Raw genomic sequence first — 18,759 nt, forward strand, 5'->3', positions numbered from 1 at the left:
CTTATGGTTTCTGGCTTTATTACTATACTTAAAAAGGGCTCCCCATCTCCAAATTGCATATATAGTGTCCAAATATTCTGCACTTTTTATAGCTGTGTTTTACTTTGAAATTTTTAATTTACATACAACTTTAATTTATGTATGATGTGAAGTAGAGAGCACATATAAAATTTTGGCGAATTAAAATTAACTTAGTTTTGTAAATTTAAAACTATTTCTTGCAATGGAAAAATCAGACTATGTATGTCTGAAATATAACACATTTATAATAAAATTAGGAAAAAATAATATACTTGGAAAACAGAAAACACACCTTGTCTCTGGTTATCTCTAATCTACAGTGTATGTTTGGGCTATCTAGGTAAAGGACATTCTATATGTTTGAAGCATTATCGGGTTGGGAGTGCAATGATTTTTCCCCAGAGCGCGATTCTCAGCTTGATTGTTGACATGGTAATCACCTACTTTTAAAAATGCTAATGCTAGACTTCAAAGATTCTGATTTCATTGGTCTGGGTCTACCTATCTGGGATTTTAAAAGCTTCCCAGGTGATTATGTAATGCACAGCTGAGTTTGAGATCATTGCCTTAGAGCTTCTTAATAATGCCTAACTGATAATATTTGCTAGAAGCTTAGCCATGATTCGAGTAAAGTTGTGTGTCTAAATTTTAGTTCCAAAGACCTTCCTTCTCTGGGCTGTAATCAGTTAAGACCATAACCTAGACAAGCCACTCAGACAAGGGATTTGAGAGATCTGAAGAAGCGATGTTATCTAAAAAGTTTTAAAAATAATTTCCAATGAAAGAACAAATTTACCTTGGAAGTGTAACTATAGAAGCTTACCTCAGAAGTATAAATTTCTACTATGATTTCTTTGTAGATTCAAAATCAGAGACTTTTGTAAGAGATTTGTAAAGCAAAACTTTAGCAAAGATGTGGTTATTTTTTATTTTCCTTTTTTTTTAAAAGTAACATAACCATATACCAATTGTAGATTTAGAGTGATTTTTACTTTTCATAGTTGTCAAGAATATTTATTACAAGGAATACATGTTACTTTTGTCATCAGAAAACATGCATATTATTTTATAATTAAAATTATAAACACTTAATGTCACACGATCAAAACTCTGTAAAAAATATGCAGAGAGAAACATATTTGTTAACAGTTATTGCCTCCAGTATTTGAGACTATGGACAATTAATTTTTTCCCTCTTGCTGTGTTTTTATATTTTCCAAGTTTTCTTGCATAATCATGTATTGCTTCTATAAAGGAAAAAGATAACATATATTTAAACTAAAAATTTGTAATGGGCTCATAGAAGTCATCCAAATATTGTAAACTAATATTTTGTAAAACTAATACAGCCATTTAAGTAGTGTTCTGTTAAAATTATTTTATATTTTTATTTGATTTAAATTCTTCACAATTTAAACAATTGTTTCCTTCTCAAGGAGGAGGGATAATCTGTTCTTTTATCTTGGTATTTTCATGCAAGAAAGTATTATGGTGAGCTCTTTTGGTGTTTTTTTTTTCTTTTTTCATTCTTTCTGGTTTTTTTTTTTTTTTTTTTTCCTCCTTTTCTGGCTACTGAAAATTAGACATCAAGTGGATCCTGGTCTCAGGCAGCAGCCTCACGAACCGGAACGCCCCGCCCCTGCCTCATACTGCTGCCTCCTGGATTGGTCAGGACCAGATATCTTCTATGGGGTCTAGTCTTATGTGACGTGCAAGCAAACTGAGACAGGGGACAATTCCACTTGTCTGTCCTGTGGGTGCCTACGTGGCTGCCGGGGCAACTTGTGGTCCTTCGTATGTTTAGTCTCTTTGTTGACCCACTCTTTGTCCCAGTGGCACCTCTCATACATTCTCCTAGAAGCACTGCATGAGGCAACATCCTGCAAACATTTACGAGATGTCTATCACGTGTAAAACACTTTGGAGCAGATGAAATGCTTGGAGTTCACAATCTAAATTATACATAAGTGCTTGTGAGAGTGAGTGTGTGTGCATGTCTGTGCATGTGTGTTGTGTAAACTTGCACCCAACTAATTACAGTGCAATGTGGTAAGTGTGAGAAGAGATATTAGCAAAGAGCAAGGAGAGCAGAGAGGAGGGAGCCCTTGCCTCCTTCACTCCTTAGCTGATGTTAGACATTCGTTTTCAGTTAAGAGATTTGACAATTGTGTTGGCAGCATGTTGTAGAAGACAGCACTCCAAGAGATTTGGGTCTCAGCCTGTTCTGCCACTAACACCATTTTTTTTCTTTTCCATGGGCCTCATTTTCCGGTTTTTTTTTTTTTTTTTTTGGTAACACAGGATGTTACCAAAATGGGCTCTCCATGGTTCCTTATGAAATGCTGTCATTTCTCTTTAGTAGATAAACAATGCATTGTAATTGGCAGTCCCTTATGTTACCAATCACAGCACATACTATTTTTGAGCCAAAAGTCACCTGAGGAATCATCTGGTATGACCCTCTTAATTTGCAAAGAAGGAAACCAGCACCCAGAAGGATAAATGTTTTATCCAAGGTCAGAGCCATTAATGGCACCCAGGCTTCCTCACTTTTGTGAAGGTGAATTATTTGAAGCCAGGTGTCAGACAAAGGAGGACAGAATTTGGTTAAGAGTTGCTGGATTAAATGTCCAATAGAATTGGACTCAAGATAATTAGCATAAAACAAATTCAGGTTATCCAAGGGGATCTCAGGTGAGATACATACCCTCGAGCAATCAACAGGACATTCTTGGCATCAGGTTGTAAATGTGATTGGGGAAATAGCTGTGAATATCATTCTTTCTTTGCCCCAGAAATGTCACCTTTCTCAGGAATGCTATAAACGGGGTGTTCAAAACCATTTTAAAAAGCATGTGAAATAGACCAGTAGGTGCTGAAATTTTTTCTTTACTTATTTCCAAATAAGTAGCATGTTTATAGTATGCTATTATTTTTAGTTTAACTTGATGTTCTCTAACTCTTGACTTGTTTCTTGAATTTTTTTCAGTAACTTCCAGGTGAAAATTAAGCATAGGGTCAATAAGTGTGAATTGTTCCAACTAAGTGGCATGCTGCAAAAAAACAAAAACAAAAACAAAAACAAAACAAAACAACAAAAAACGGAACAGAATCATCAAATGAAGTTCTAGTTTAAAATGGAGTAATTCTAGCGAAACCAATTTGTTCAAATATTAAGCAAATCCAGGCACCAAATTCATGTCTATGCCTCTGACTTTGCTCTCCGTTGGTCTCCTCCTTGTCCCCGTCCAAGAACAGCTGTGGCAGTAAACAGGGTGTGACTCTGGCTGTGGGGCTCAGATGCCACGCACTAGATTCTCTCTCTCATTGTGGCATTTGAGGTTGAGATCCACACGCTGGCTTTGCTCCTGGGCAGCTGGGAGGTTGTGTGGGGTCACAGGGCTTCTTGCATGGGTGTCTTGCTTCCCGTTCCCAGCGGCCTCATTTCCTTCTAGAGTAGAAGTGATGCGTCTCCTTCCCCGCTAGTGATTCCTCAGAATTTCCCAAATGACCAGGAGGGGTTTTCCCTTGGATCTACACTGTATTTGGGGGATGACTTCTAAGGGGGAAAGTCCACCATCAGCTTCATAGAGGATTTTTCTATTATTAGGTTTTTGGAAACTATTTGCCTGTGGGTAGAGTTTCGAGTCTCTATAGTTGTGTGTATGTGTCTAAACACATGTGTGCACACACACTGCAAGGTGTTTTTCTCTGCTTCTTTTTACCTTTAACCTGCTAGTCATTCATTTCTTCACTTGACAAAGATAAACTGAGTGCCTGCTCTGTGCCAAGCACTATCTCTGCATTGACAAGCTGGGTGGTTGGTCATGTGACTCAGGAATCTAATGGCACTTTGGAGTAGCTCCCTCTAAATTTATTTAACTTTAAATAAAAATAAGCTGGAAATCATGCAGTAATAATTTTAGAGAGCCATAGAAGGAAATGAGAAATTTATGATATCTAGGCACTATTCCTAAATACAAGCTTTTTTAGTTATATGATTGTGAGTTAATTAATGTAGTTGATTTTTTCCTCAGAGCAGAGGAGTTCTTTGGCTTATGAAGTAGAACCTGATTCCCATAGTGCTGCAAGAATGACTCAAGTGACACCAATCCCTTCGCATAAATGCCACGCCTGTTTTAAATATTTTTCAAATCCAGAAGAGCCTATAAATTTCATGCATGAATTGTCATTGATAGATTAAAAAATAACTCGATTCTATACTTTTGGCATTCCTCTCAGTAAATGTGGGAGATAAAAAAATTATAAAAAATTATGTTTTCCCTATGAATGCAAAAATTTTCAATTTACACCCCAAAGCCCTGCCTTTGTCTTTTAATCCTTAGGCCAGTATAATCCAGATTTGACTACCCTCTTGGAGGCTATGTTTTCTACTCTAGGTATTTACTTTTTCTTCAAAGAATAGTAAATCATGAGCCTAACTGTTCTTGCAGAAGACTCAGATTAGATAAAGATTATTATATATCTAATACTTGCTATGCATGAAACATTCCACATGGTACTTTGTTTAAAAAATTTATGATCACATTATTACTTTAACACTTATTTGAAGAAAAGAGAAACATTTAACACTATTAAACAGGCAGGCTTGATAGGAAGTGAGACACAGGGGTGGGAAAATTCCAAATATTCTCAAAAGGAATTTTGAAAGAAATGCTTTAGTAAATCTGTCCATATACATCAAAAAATAGATGGAAGGGAAACTAGTTAAGTAAGATATAAATATAAAATTATCATATAAAACAATACTGATTCAGCACATGTTTCTACTCGCACGTGCCTATTTTTAATAATTGTGTCAAGTAAACATTGACTTTCTTAGTAATTGTCAGGAAAAAATTGTTCTGTTGAGGCTTTGCGTTTTTCTTCCTATGCTGGAAGTATGTAATATGTTGGATGGCACTTAATTTGCTAACATAGAGATTAGAAGTTTTAACCAAGTATCCTTTGGTGAATCATTTTATCTCAACCTTTACACAGAGTGTATGTTTTGGACTCCCCAGTGTTCTTGACATGAACTACTGAGACTACGGCATAGAATCCTCACCTGTGATGTCTTGAATTCCTAAGGGAATTTTGAGTAGTTTAAGTGTGGCACTCATGGAGGCAGGGAAACATTCTAAAATCGTTTTATTCTAAAAGTAATTTTCCTTTTGATAAATGAAGCAATCAGAAAGGGCGTGCTATCAGAGGCAGCAGCAGACCAGAGAGTTGGGTTTTTAGGTTATAAGAAAACTGAACATAATGCTTTCCAGTGGAAGGTCACTGGATATCTTACTAAGTCTCCTTTAAAATTACAACTTCAAACAACAAAATCTTAAATCACAGAGGGAGAAAAACCCTTAATCTCACTGCCTATTTAAATAAACTATGTTCAGTTTTCTGGGTTTACTATTACACAAAATAATAAATATAACCATCAGATAGATAAGTTTGTATTCTTTCTATTAATATTGTGGTAAAAACTTCCCTTTTAATGATTACATCATATTCTTGTAATGTTATAACTATTTCTGTTATTGTAAATAAAAACTGTTTCTAATATTTGCTACCATGAGTAATATTACAATACTTATTTGTATGATTATAACTTCTTTTTTTAGTGGAGCAATTATTCCTTTAGGGAGAAATTGCCAAGAGTGAGATTATATGGTCGACGCCTGTGAATATTTTTATGGCTCTGAAATGAGTTGCCAAATTGCTTGCTAAAAGAGTTGCACCAAATGCAAGTTGGCTCTTAATTAAAGGTCAGATTTATTTTGATTCAAGATCAACATATGCGTTACATTAAACTAACTACTTATCAACTAGTGAGAAACATAACCTATCCTTTCTTAACATATAAAATAAGAATATAATCCAAGAATGATGACCAATTCTGCCATGCTGTGAATAGTCTAGGCAATCACAAATCTCACTCCTGTTCATTTTGGTCATAATTATAAAGTAGATCCCTTCTTTTGGGAGTTATATTTTGGACAAGCTGTAGCTAAGACCCAGGTATGAAAATCTCAATTCTTCTTTTCGTCTCAGCTCACTTGGGAGGACTGAGGCCATAGTCTTTTGTATATATACATGGTGAGCTCGATTTTGTTTTGTAATCTCCCTCGTTTGAAGGGATTAAGAGTGAAAATTTAGCAGTTCCCAAACTCCCTAGAAACAATGTAATTTTCCTTTTAATAAATAAGACAGTCAGATTCTGATATATAGTTTAAAAATACTGCACACAAGAAGTTTCTTCTTCAAAATGCCAGAGTTGCATAATTTTGTTATTCTTGGTTTAGCAGATACATTTCATGAAAGGGCGAAAATGAATACATGAATACACCCTGGGAAATGGGAGCCACAGGTGACCTATGAGAGAATGGCTCCTTCCCGTGACATAGATTTAATTAGCTGAGCTGTCACAGGATCTGAGATTCAGTGTTTTAAAAATTGCTCCGGGGTGTCTTGGTCTCAGCAAAAGTGACTAAATCTCTTCCTCCCTTCTTTCTACACTTAAAGTCTTTGTGTAGAATTTGGAATAACACCATTTATTAGTCATGCTACAAACAAAACACTCACTCGCATTTGTTCTTGGGGTTGTTTCCTTACATTCACATTTGACTTCCCTGTCTTTAGTACTGACTTAAATTTCTTTGCAATCAGGACATCCATTTCTCCAATATAATGACTGCCTCTTTTTCTTAATATCTCCAGGCACATCTTTACGGATCACTGAAAAAGACTACTTTATTTCTCAAATGACACAAGTTATGGCTTTCACTAGCAGCCAGAGAGACCTTATCAGGTGGAATTTAAAAGGCCGGGGTAACACCAAAGAAGTTGGCAAAAAAGAACAGGGGAATGGATGTGATAACCAATATTTTCCTGTTGGTGTCCTGGTCTCAGGAGCCGGCATGGGGGATGGGCACTCATCTTAGCATTATTAGTGAAATAAAAGGAGCCCTAGAGAGCAGTTGTTTAGGCACATGCTCTACAGCAGCGGTCCCCAACCTTTTTGGCACCAGGGCCCTGTGCTCCTCCTGCTCCTATGAGAATCTAATGCCCGATTACCTGAGGTGGAGCTGAGACGGTGATGCTAGCGCTGGGGAGCGGCTGCAAATACAGATGAAGTTTCGCTTGCTTGCCTGCCTCTCACCTCCAGCTGTGTGGCCTTGTTCCTATCAGACCATGGACCACCAATACCAGTCCACAGCCCGGGGGTTGAGGACCTCTGTTCTAGAATCAGAAAGGCTTGGTGTTTGTGTCTATTTCTATCACTTAATAGCTCTGAGACTTTGGGCAAGATCTTTAACTTCTCTAACCTCAGATTTACCTTCTATAAAATGGAGTTAATGCCTACTTTTCATAGGGACTAGATGAAAGCTTTCCTTTTCAATCTTCCTCCTGATGGTGTCCTGACTGATGGCAAGCAAAGGTAGCTGATGTTTGGAAAAAAATTTTTTTTGTTTATGTTTTAACTTTGTATTATGTGTTGTGGACTGAATGAAAAAACTTCTTATATAATGAAATATTTAGCTGGTTTGCAGCATACATACTCTATACGTACAACTCAATTTTATGTCTTTGAAAGATGCAACGAACAACTAGAAAATAAAATTGAAGAACTATTCATTTATAAGAGCATTCAGAAAACAAAATACAAATAAATTTAACAAAAAGATAAAAGTTTAAAACATTGATGAAAAAATTAATGAAAACTTAAATAAAGAAACATATAATGTTCATAGATTGGGGGACTTATTATTGTTAAGATGTCAGTTCTTCCCAATTTGAACTATATATTCAGTGAACACATATGTGCAAAAAAATAAACTTCAACTCCAATCTCACATAATACACAAATACTAATCACAAACCCCAATATAAAAACTAAAATTCTAAAAGTGCCCAGACAAAAATAGAAGAATATGTTGAGAACTTGGAGTAGGCAACAATTTATTAGAGAGAACACATACACAAAATATAACCATAAAGAAAAATATTGATAAATTGGACTTCTTCAAAATTAAAATCTGCCCATCAAAAAAACACTCTTAAGAAAACAAATAAACAAGCCATGGACTGGGAGTAAATATTTGTAATACATAGATCTGATGTACACATTTACATATTTATAAAACATACATCTGGATTTGTATCCAGAATATATATAAAGAACTTCTACAAATCAATAAAAAATTTAAAAATTCAATAAAAAAATGGGCAATAGATTCGAATAGGCATCTCACAAAAGAAGATACATAACTGGTCAATTAACACATGAAAAGATGGTCAAACATCATTAAGTGTAGGGAAAGGCAAATTAAAATTGCAATGTGCTATTAGGTCACACCTACTAAAATGGTTAAAATTAAAAAGATTGACAATACCAAATACGGGCGAGGATGTGGAATAACTGTAACTCACATGTATTGCTGGTGAGTATAACATGGAGCAGCCACTTTGGAAAAACATTGCAGCGTTTTATAAGTTCTATAAGTTAAACATGTACCTACCCTATGATCCAGCAATTCGGCATTAACTGAAGAGAAAAACGTGCATTGAACTGAACCTGGAAACAATCCAAATAGCCATCGACAGGAGAATGGATAAACAAATTGTGATATATTCACACAAAAGAATATTTCCCAAAATAAAAAAGAATGAAGTACTGATACAGACAACATAAATGACTATCAAAAACATTACGTTGAACAAGAGTCAGACACGAAAGCAAACCTACTGAATAACTGCAGACAAAACTAACCTGTGATGACAGAAATCAGAACAATGTTGCCTGTGGATAGACTGGAGGGAGCATAAGGAAAATTTTGGTGCTAAATGGAAACATTTAACATCTTGGTTAAAGTATTTGTTTAACGCGTATACACATTTAGCAAAACTCATCAGATTTTACACTTAAGATCTGTTCACTTTATATAAATTTTACTTTAGTAAAAAATAAGTGAGTTGGTCTGAAGCTTGTCGGTTATTGTTAAGCTAATAAAAATAAGTGAATGCATCTCAATTTGAAGTCAGGCTGGCAAAACCAAATGAAAGCAACTTAATTTATTTTGTTTCTCAGGTATTTGAAATTTAAAAAACATATCATTGACTCAAATATTTTCTCTCCACCAATCTATCTTGTACATCTTTTCAGTTTTAAGTGGTAAACCATGATTATTTTTATCCAAATAATTTCTATCCTTGAAGGTAGAAAAAGGAAAGAAGATACTATTTCACAGTTCTATAAATATGATAAGAGCAAAAGAAGAGCAAGCAAACTATGGTTTGAGTTTTCACTAATGTCCAGAAAGTAGTTTTAATTACATGAAGTATATAACATCTCTATAAACTCAAGTGTTCTTGTCACCCTTTCAAATGCTCCATACTTAATGGAACTATGTTTTCTAAGGACTCAGCAGAACTGAAGGTCAGGGGAAAGATTGTTTTGGGATGATAGGAAAGCCAGAGTTCTTTCTCTAAACCTTGACGTTAAACTACCTGAGAACAATGAAGGACCCCACCAGTTGCCCTGTGGACTGCACCCCTGCAAACAGAGACTCTCTACCCCTTTCCCTGTCCTTGAAATGTACATTCTACCCACCATTTCCACACTAAGAGCTGTTGCAAGGATGCAGCCCTTTGAGAATAATGTGCTGCTAAGACCATCTGGACAGTAAAAGTGACTGAAACCATTAAGGCCTCTATATAAACTTTTAAGATTCCGACAGACGAGTGCAGAGATCAACTCTTTGCAGCCACCTAAGAAAAGCCTCATCATAAGTTCCCTGGATTTTTAAAACTGCCACCTACCTAGCTTGTCCTAAAATGTGTGTAGAATGCATGTATTTTATGATAAAGTGGTTGCGTAAAGCGTGCTTTGCATAGAATTCAGAGGAAAACCCAGATTCAGTGATTAACAATGCCAAAAATTGCAAGTATCTAGCCATTGTTCAAATAAAGAGGTACTATTTCTCTTTTTTGGCCTTTTAGACTTTTATTGGGAAACCATTTTCTACCTGGTCACTCTCGATGATGGTGTTTTCTTTTTTCTACTTTAAACAGTTTCTAAATAAAATTCTGTATTTCAAGAATGAAAATAAAATTAAAAAAAAAAAAAAAAGGAAACTACTACTTACCAATCTGGGCTGGTCTGCCTTGCTTGGTCTCTTCCCGCCCTCCTGGGTGAGTTGGGGGTGTTGCAATTTCAGATTTCACCTGGGGGAATTCCCAAGGTTGCAAGCCAATGGGCATGCTGAGATTATGTAAATAAATGCAATGAAGTTTCAAATGAGCTGTTTCCTAAAAAAAATTTTAGATTTTGTTGCTGCTTCATAGAATTATAAATTATATATTATAAATTGTCTTCTTTTTTATATACCCAATTTCCGAAGGCTTGTTTCTTCCTTTTGGTCAGAGAAAACTTTCTAGGTACTTGAGGCAGACTTAGCTAAAAAATGGAGCATGAGAACGATTTCTCTTTTACATCTTATTTACCAAGTGCTTTAAAAAATCTGATTTTTTAAAAAATCAGATTTGGTAGAAGCATGGCTTTACTTAATCTGTGCATTACTTAATCTCCTTTAAAAAAATAGAATATTTTTTTTTGTAAAAGCAGTTTTAGGTTTACAGAAAAATTGTGCAAAAAGTACGATCCCCGTCATCACCTCCTGTCTTCCTCCTCTGGTTTTCCCTGTTATAAATACCTTACGTTACTGTGGTGCATTCGTTACAATTGGTGAGCCAAATACTGATGCATTATTATTAATCAAAGTCCATATTTACATTAGGATTCACTCTTGTACATTTTATGAGTTTTGATAAAAATATAATGGCATGTATCTGCCTGTTTGTATCACACAGGATAGTTTCAGTGCCCTAAAAGTCTTTTGTGCTCTGCCTGTTCATCTGTCCCCAACCCCAACCCCTGGCAACCATTGATCTTTTTACTCTCTCCATAATTTTGCCTTTTCCAGAATGTCATATAGTTGGAATCATACAGTATATAGCCTTTCACATTGGCTTCTTTCACTTAGCAATATGCATTTATGATTCCCTTAAAGCTTGATGGTTCATTTCATCTTATTCCTGAATGCTATGCCATTGTATAGACATACCACAGTTTGTTTATCCCTTCGTCTATTAAGGACATCTTGGTTGCTTCCAGCTTTTGACAATTATGGATAAAGCTGTTATAAATGTTCATGTGTAGTTTTTTGTGGACATACGTTTTCAGCTCACTTGGGTAAATACCAAAGGGAGCAACCGTCCTTTTTCAATAAACCTTTTACATGTGGTCTTCATATCTTGATAAATTATAATTTGCCCTTCGTGGCTAGTTCCTATGTCTGTGCCTCTCAATTTCTTTCCCTTAGCACCACTGCAGTTTCTACCACATAAGAATCACAGAAATGCCAGACACATGTCAACAAGTTTCTCTCTGAAAAACAAGAGTTTTAAAATTTTGTAGGAACCGCCCTGATATATTTGATATTCACTGATAGAAGTGGCTTATGAAATAGCCTGTGTACTGTTTCTGCAGGTGGATGTTTAGTGCTAATAGTTATTCCTACAAAAATACACTGCCTTGTCACTTCTGGTTCCTGCAGTCATCCCCATATGTGTAGTATAAAGTTGTTGTTGTTTTTTTCAATTATGCCTCAGCCTGTTTATTCTGATCAAAACTACCATTGAACAAAGAGAGAATAATGACTTCAGAGTTCATATTCTCCATAAATGTGTGAGATAGTGGGAAATTTATCAGTCTCTCTGACCCTCAGTGTCCTGTAAAATGGGCAATAATATCCACTTGTGGGGCATGTTGATGGTTGGAGGTGATATGAATAGAGCCTGGCACATTGTGGGCAATCCGCTAATGGTGTGGGGTGATGACTAATGACAGCTGTGTGGACAGCACCCAGGAGCATTAGGTGCTTAGTGCTTCCAAAGAGAAATTTTATCTGAAAAGTAAGAATGGAGACCAGCACCCATAAACATGTCTCCCCTAAAAGCTTCCCTTCTGTTGATGTCCACTCACACTTAAAAGCATTCAGAGCTGTCTCCTTACCATTAATGTCTAAATCTCTTAGACCTGCCAGCAGAGTTTTCTCCCATCCAGCTGCGTCTCCTCAGGATCTGAGGATCTCATAAATAAGCATTTTTTTCTTTGTACATTTCTGTTTCACATCCTATTGTCAGCATAGCCTTTCTCTTTCTCCATGCCTATGTGAGGCTTCTTAATTATTACACAAAGCTTTGCTGCCTGCTCCAGTCCGCAGTTTGTTGCAGTTTCTCCTTCTTTTCTGACACGCCCCGGAATACTTAGTGACTGGCCACTCATTAGCTCATACTCATAAACTATTTGTTTTTGTCGTTAGTCAACTTAAGCAAGCTTTTGAACTTATATTTCTTGTACTGCATACAGTGTCCCATCACACGTAGCTGTTTAATTAATCAATGAATTCATTAATTTGACTCAATTATAGAAATGAAAAGGTATTTGGCAGCTCAAACCCATAAAGCAATAATAGATTTTTGAGCAACTTTAAAGTAAAGAGGACATTCATTTGCCCAGGACAGATTCATCTGAAAGTAAGAATATGGACTTAAGATATCTCTGCAAGTCCTTTCTAGATGGATGACTCTGACTTATGATTTTGCTATCCGGGCAATCTGGATCGTCTGTGGATTAGCTGGGATTGATCTTTTATATCACTGGTCTTGACATCTACCACAGCCATGCTCAGCCCATCATCTCTTAAGGGGCTTATACTCAACATGAATGATAACATTAGCCCAGGTGACATGTAAATAAGAAAGGGGCCTTTTTACCACAAAAATTATAGGAGAGATTCCGGATCCAAAAAGAATATGGTTGTGGGTTATTTTATATCTGGGTTCCAGTCATTCTCCTCGTTCCTCTCCACAAGCACAGCTTGATGCTTGACTGTCCTCTAAGCCCCGGCTATTGCTGTCACCTGTGACACTGGTAATGCATTTTGCTGACGAGGAACCTTATTAACAAGGTTAGAAACTTAGTGCAGGTTATTTGTAGGACACTCATTCTGAGACTTGAGTCTGAGTGAGTCCAGAAAGTCATGGAATATTCCATGTGTCCCCCCCCGCCCCGCCCCCAAACACACACACATGATTTCTGCTGCCCCAGGGTCTGTTTCTCCTATAAGTGATTGAAAAGTACCTGGCAGAGGCCGGCTGAAATCAGAGAAATCCTGACTTTAGCTGTTTCAGAAAAGCGACCCAGTAGTTGAGGAATGATGAGGACAGAATTAAATGTGAGTAAAAGGCTTGGAGCTGTTCCTGTTCTCCTCCCTAATGGGTGTTCACTGGTGCAACTGTTATTTTTGCGACTATCACTTTAATCTACATTTTGACGAGCACTTGGAACACTACCTCTGGGCAACTTAAATGAAAGACTGTTTTCCAGGATGAAGTAAACTGGCAGAAATTTCCATTGTTCATCAGATCTGGTGTAAACGGTTTGCCTAAGCCAGATAGATATTTTGGGGCTTTGGGTGTACTGAAGAAATAACTGCGGTCGCTCCAAGTAGAAAGTGGTCAAGGAGACAATGAATCGATACCTCGTGCTTTTATTTCTATCGCTGCGTGAAAACATAGCCTAAATTGTTTGGTTAGGAAAAGCAGTCAGCTCTGCTGGATTTCCAACGCTTTCCAGATTTTGCACTATTACCTTATTTTTTCCAACATGGCTCTATAATAACAATCCACTCTTTTCTCTGCACTCCTGGCCCCTGGCGATGTTTTATTATGGTCATGCTGAAAGAAAAGGTGTCTGTGCATACTGTATCTCTTCATTTGGCTCCAGGGATTTCCCTTTGATTTGGAAAGAATAATTTTTCAAATTCCGCTATAAAATATGCAGGAGAGAGAGAGAGAGAGAGAGAGAGCAGAGAGAGAGAGAGATTAAGCTCCAGGAATGTGCACTGGTGTTGACATTTTGTTCATATAATGAACTGAAGGTAAATTTTCTTTAGTATTGCTCAAGTTAATGATCAATTACTAGAAGTCTGAATTATCAGCCATGTTGTTCACCATCGATTTATATGATGTAGTCTAACTGTCTCCATTCTTCAAGATATTAAAACATAGCTCATATTCAGCAGGTACCTCCAAGACACCAGAAGCAGCTCCACAGCCCCCTAATCGCTCTCTCCCTGGGTCTGCCCGGAATATTTATGGTGAGTAGCCAGTTATCTCTTCTTTGGCAGCCGGCCCTGCTTTCCTGTAGTGTGGAATTGCCTGCATTTGAATTTGCAAACAGAGGCTCGCTCAAGTGTCACTAAAGGAAGAGGAGGTGGAGCCAAAAGGGCTTTGAAAAGGAAAGAGGAGTCATTCTACTTTTCAAAAAGAGAAACTGTGTTTGGGGAGGAATCATATCTCCACATTTCTTCCTTCAGCTTCATCAAGGGTTGTGGTTGGAACTTTCCATCAGTTCTTTCCTTTTTCTCTCTCTCTCTCTCTCTCTCTCTCTCTCTAGCCTTTGCCCGCTGCTCTGCCTGTCACAGTGAAATCAGCTTCAGGCCTCCAGCGTGTGGCTGTTAAACTGCGAAATTTGTCATAAGGGTGTCAGGTATTTCTTACCGGCTTCCCAAAAACTTAGATAAAGAAATCTTTCCCAGCGTATCCCTTTCAGGCTACATTTGGACACTGTCTTGAGTTGAGGCAGAAGGAGTTGGGGGTGGGGTGGCAACAGTGAAAGAGCAGAGGGAAAGATGCCCCAGGGCTGCAGGCCCAGCCGGGTGAGCACGCCTGAGGTCAGACATACCCACCTTGTCTGGGCTGTGCTCTAGCGAAGTCAAGTTATTTTCTACTGGAAATTCAAGCCCATTACCATCATGCTGCTCTTCCTTGTCATTCTGTTGCCGGTAGTTTTTAAGTTTGGTTTTGTTAGTCTCTCAGCACTGCCTCGCTGGAACTGTCCTGAAGAGTCTCCCTCTGGAAATGGGAATCCTGCTTGTGTGGGTAAGTAATCCCATTGAAAGGAATTCGCACCTTTCTGGGAGCTGCCCTCAGGTACCTGTTCATTCCTTCTGGTAAAGGTGGGCATCTTTTTCTGATTTGTCTTTGGGTGTGTATGTTTGCTTAATTTTTGTTTTCTAATGCTTGTATAGTTCCTTACTGGCTGTCAGAAGTAATCTGCTGCCGACTATAAAAATTCTCGGCTGTCAAACTGTTCTTCCATGTGTGAGTAAATGTGTCTCATTTTTGACTAGCTGAACATTTCTTTTCATGGAAACCTCTGTCTTTATTCTGACATGAGGAGTAACTAAACAGCTAGTCGATCAGATTTTTATTGGAGACTTGGGGAAACATATGGTGCTTTTTTTGTTTGTTTTCAAAACTGTCTATTTGAGGCATAAAAGAAAAAAAAATCCTTCCTCTGATAACTTTGTGTAATAACTCAGAAGTCACTAAAAAAAAACAAACACAAAAAAACTGAAAAATGGGATTGGAATTGGGAACAAACGTGGTTCTATCGTGAAAGCCAAGCTAAGTTTCACGTTAAACCTCCTCCCTTCCTCCCCGCTCCTGCTGTTTCTGACGCTCTGACACAGTTCCAGTTTTTCAGTAACAGGTGCATTGTAACTTTGAGAACTGCTAAGAAATGTCAATATGCTGCACATGGGTTTTTAATCAAGGAGAAGTGGGGAATTTTACTGAATGCAAAATAACAATCCTGCTTAAGGACCTTGTCTGAAAAGCATCTCTCTCTCACTGTTGACTCATTTTATTGAGTCCTCGGATGGGTCTCCAAGCTGCAGCTCAAACGAAGCAGCCATTCCCATCCATGACAGAGCAATGAACTGATCTGACATTCTTTTCTTGTCATTTTGCCCTTTTGAGAAAGAAATTGGCTTCCAAAAAGAGGTAAATTGAGAGAAACGCAGTAGTTTCCAGAAGAGAAAGCTCGGGAAGACGGCACAGAGTAATGGGAATAAAGAGAATAGTTCTGAGCCAAACTGCTGACGTTGGGCTCCTGCCTGGCTCTCTGTGAAGGAAGTCATGGGTGAGGAAGTCAGGTGCTGGTGCTCAGAACCTCAGGGCTCTCTCTCCAGGCCGTATTCACTGTAACAGGTGAGCACAACCCTATGGTATTGGAAGAAAGGACTAAATTCTGATGATATCTGTGGCCTCGGCACCCGGAACATTTCCGCTTTCACATCGTGTATTCAGAAAAGTCTTGCTGAATTGAACGAGGAAACTTCCCTTAACCTGCCAATCACATAGTCCTAGGCCATAAAAACAAAAGGAGATGACGAAAGACTAAAACGACCTCACGAACCTGTTGCTCGGTTGTTGGAGGCAGAAGTAAAAGCTTTTGGATACAGTTATGTCTAATGAGCTGGAGCTTCTCTTACATGCAAGAATGGTCCCTAGAGTAGTTGGCAAGTGACCAGAGTCAGGCACTGCCAGTTGCATGGGACATGAGGAGATGGTGGGCGCCAGTCAAGAAGCAGATCCAAGAGAGGGAAAACAGAAAACCCCACAGAAATGAACTTTCGCACATAATTTTAGAGTCTCAGAGAACAACCTGATTCCTGCTAGCAAGCGGACCTGCACCTTGTGCTCTTTGCCACCCCTGCCAGTGGCTCAGAAGTGCCTTCACGAGGTTAGTTGCATGAAATAAACTTGAAGCCCAGGAGAAAGGCAATGAGTTAAGTGGACTGTGTCTTAGAGTGGAAAGAATACAGATTTTAGATGCAAATACACCTCATTTCAGTTCCATGCTACCTACTTAATATTTGAGTTATATTGGAATATTGCAGGAAAACAGTAATACTCCCCTTTCAGGACTGCTGTGCGGGTCACATGAGATACCATGTGAAATGCACCTAGTACAGAGGCTAGCAGGCTGTGCTCAGTAAACGTCCTCTTGGCTCGATGTCTTAGCTAAATCTCTTTGATCAGATCACACTGTGAGATGCTTTATTTGAACAGAACAGTGACATGGCACAGACCCCACGTGGTATGGAATGTCTGGTTGCTACTTTGTGACTTTGCCTCTTTGCTCCCTGGGTCCTTGTAAGTCACTGGTTTAAACCCCCTACTTTACACTTCACATCTCACATTAGCTGATAAGTGCCTGGGTCACACCCTATGCCCCCTGCATTTCAGAAGGTAGTATTTCTCCTCTCTAAATAGATATGGTGTCATCATCTATCCCGGTTCCTCCCCCCACCAATTAAATTCTACTTACCTACCTTATTTCTTGCCCTGGGCTTTGAGACAGACCACCTCTGGCCAGCCTATCCTAGCAGAAAGAATGCTTTGTGATCCGAAGAGATTCAGGTAACTTTGTGCAAGGTTGTCACGCATGTGACTGCTAGCCAGACAAACCAAATGATAACACAGAATTAGATTTTCTTTTCATTTCCCCCTCCCCCGCCCCTCCTGCATTTTTTTTTTTTTTAATCTACCGAGTGTTCTGTTAGCTTCTATTTGAGCTGCAGTAGGTGAGCAGAACAATAAAGAAAACTGCTGGCAAATGGCTTCTGAACTTTCAAGCCTCTTTGCCCTGAAGGAGAAATATCAGTTGAAAAAGGGAGGGTTCCTGTTTGCTGTCTGTACCTGCATTATTTACATGAACTTTCTTGGTAAATAAAGGGTTAGGAAGAAGTACATGCCAAGCCTCAGAGAGCTGGCTGCAGGAGGGATCCTGGGGCACTAAGCCAACTGGGAGATCACTTTCAGCAGTAAACAATGAAATCACTGATTTCAGCACTGGCTAAGGCTTGGTCAGCTTCCCAGTCATGTGCAAACCAAAGTAATTTCATGATCAGAATCTCGTTTGTTTTTTCAGCCAGGGTTATGCAAAAAGTTTTTTTTTAAAAAAAATCGAACCACAGAGGAATTACAGAAACGATCTTTTACACATTCCATGTAAATGAAACCATCCCCTAGTACCCAAAGGTTTGTGGTATTTGAGGGGTATAGTGTTTAGTGGTAAAGATCTTAAATTTTAGAGACAGACCTGAGTTCGAATCCCATTTTTGCTGCTTGTGAATCATGTGTCTCATTTTCCTCACTGTAAAGTAAAGAAAATTACCCCCTCCTCCTAGAATTGTTGTCAGGATTGTGTTAATATGTTTGTTTTCAATGCTGGCTGCACATTAGAATCACCAGTCACCGGGTTCCCACCCAGTCTATCTGGGCTGGAGTCTATCTGCGGGTAGAATCCAGGTATCATTTTCTTTGTTACTTTCCCTTAGTGATTCTAATGGGCATAATTAAGACCACCAAGTTAATACACGTCAGGTGCATAAAACAGAGCCTGACAGGTAATAAGCTCTCTGTAAGTCTTAGCTGCTATTAATATTTTTGTTGTTGTTAGAATTATTTTTATTGGAGGAAATAGTATATGAGTATTTTCTAAGGTGGCTTGGTTTCTTCTATAATAATTGAATTTTTTTATACATAGAAAATACCACATTGAAAAACCTGATGATAGTTTTACATAAAAAATTATAGTCAAAATAATTTTAACATTCATAACTTGTATTTTTGTAGTCAGACAAAATGTTTATTAAAAATACAAAGACTTATCTAACTGATTTGAGTAAGTGCCTTTGTGGAAATGCAGTTCCAATGTTTGTCTTTCTGTGACATCAATAGATAAAAAATTCCGCCGATGGCAAATTAAACCTGCTTGTTGGATTTCTTACCAATAATAATTTTATTTTAACAACAACA

At 37.9% G+C, this 18,759-nt stretch overlaps 1 protein-coding gene across 1 annotated transcript in view; it reads left to right on the forward strand.

The window, feature by feature from the left end:
* Positions 1-14,585: 14,585 nt before the first annotated feature.
* Positions 14,586-18,759, forward strand: part of EGF (epidermal growth factor) — an 84,076-nt gene continuing 79,902 nt past the window's right edge. Inside the window, exon 1 of the mRNA XM_039848746.1 lies at positions 14,586-15,030. Within this exon, the coding sequence (XP_039704680.1) occupies positions 14,904-15,030 (127 nt within the window). The 5' untranslated portion in view covers positions 14,586-14,903. The remainder of the gene's footprint in view (positions 15,031-18,759) is intronic.

The sequence above is a fragment of the Pteropus medius genome, unplaced genomic scaffold, assembly GCF_902729225.1.
Source record: "Pteropus medius unplaced genomic scaffold, Ma_sr-lr_union100, whole genome shotgun sequence".
NCBI lineage: Eukaryota > Metazoa > Chordata > Mammalia > Chiroptera > Pteropodidae > Pteropus > Pteropus medius.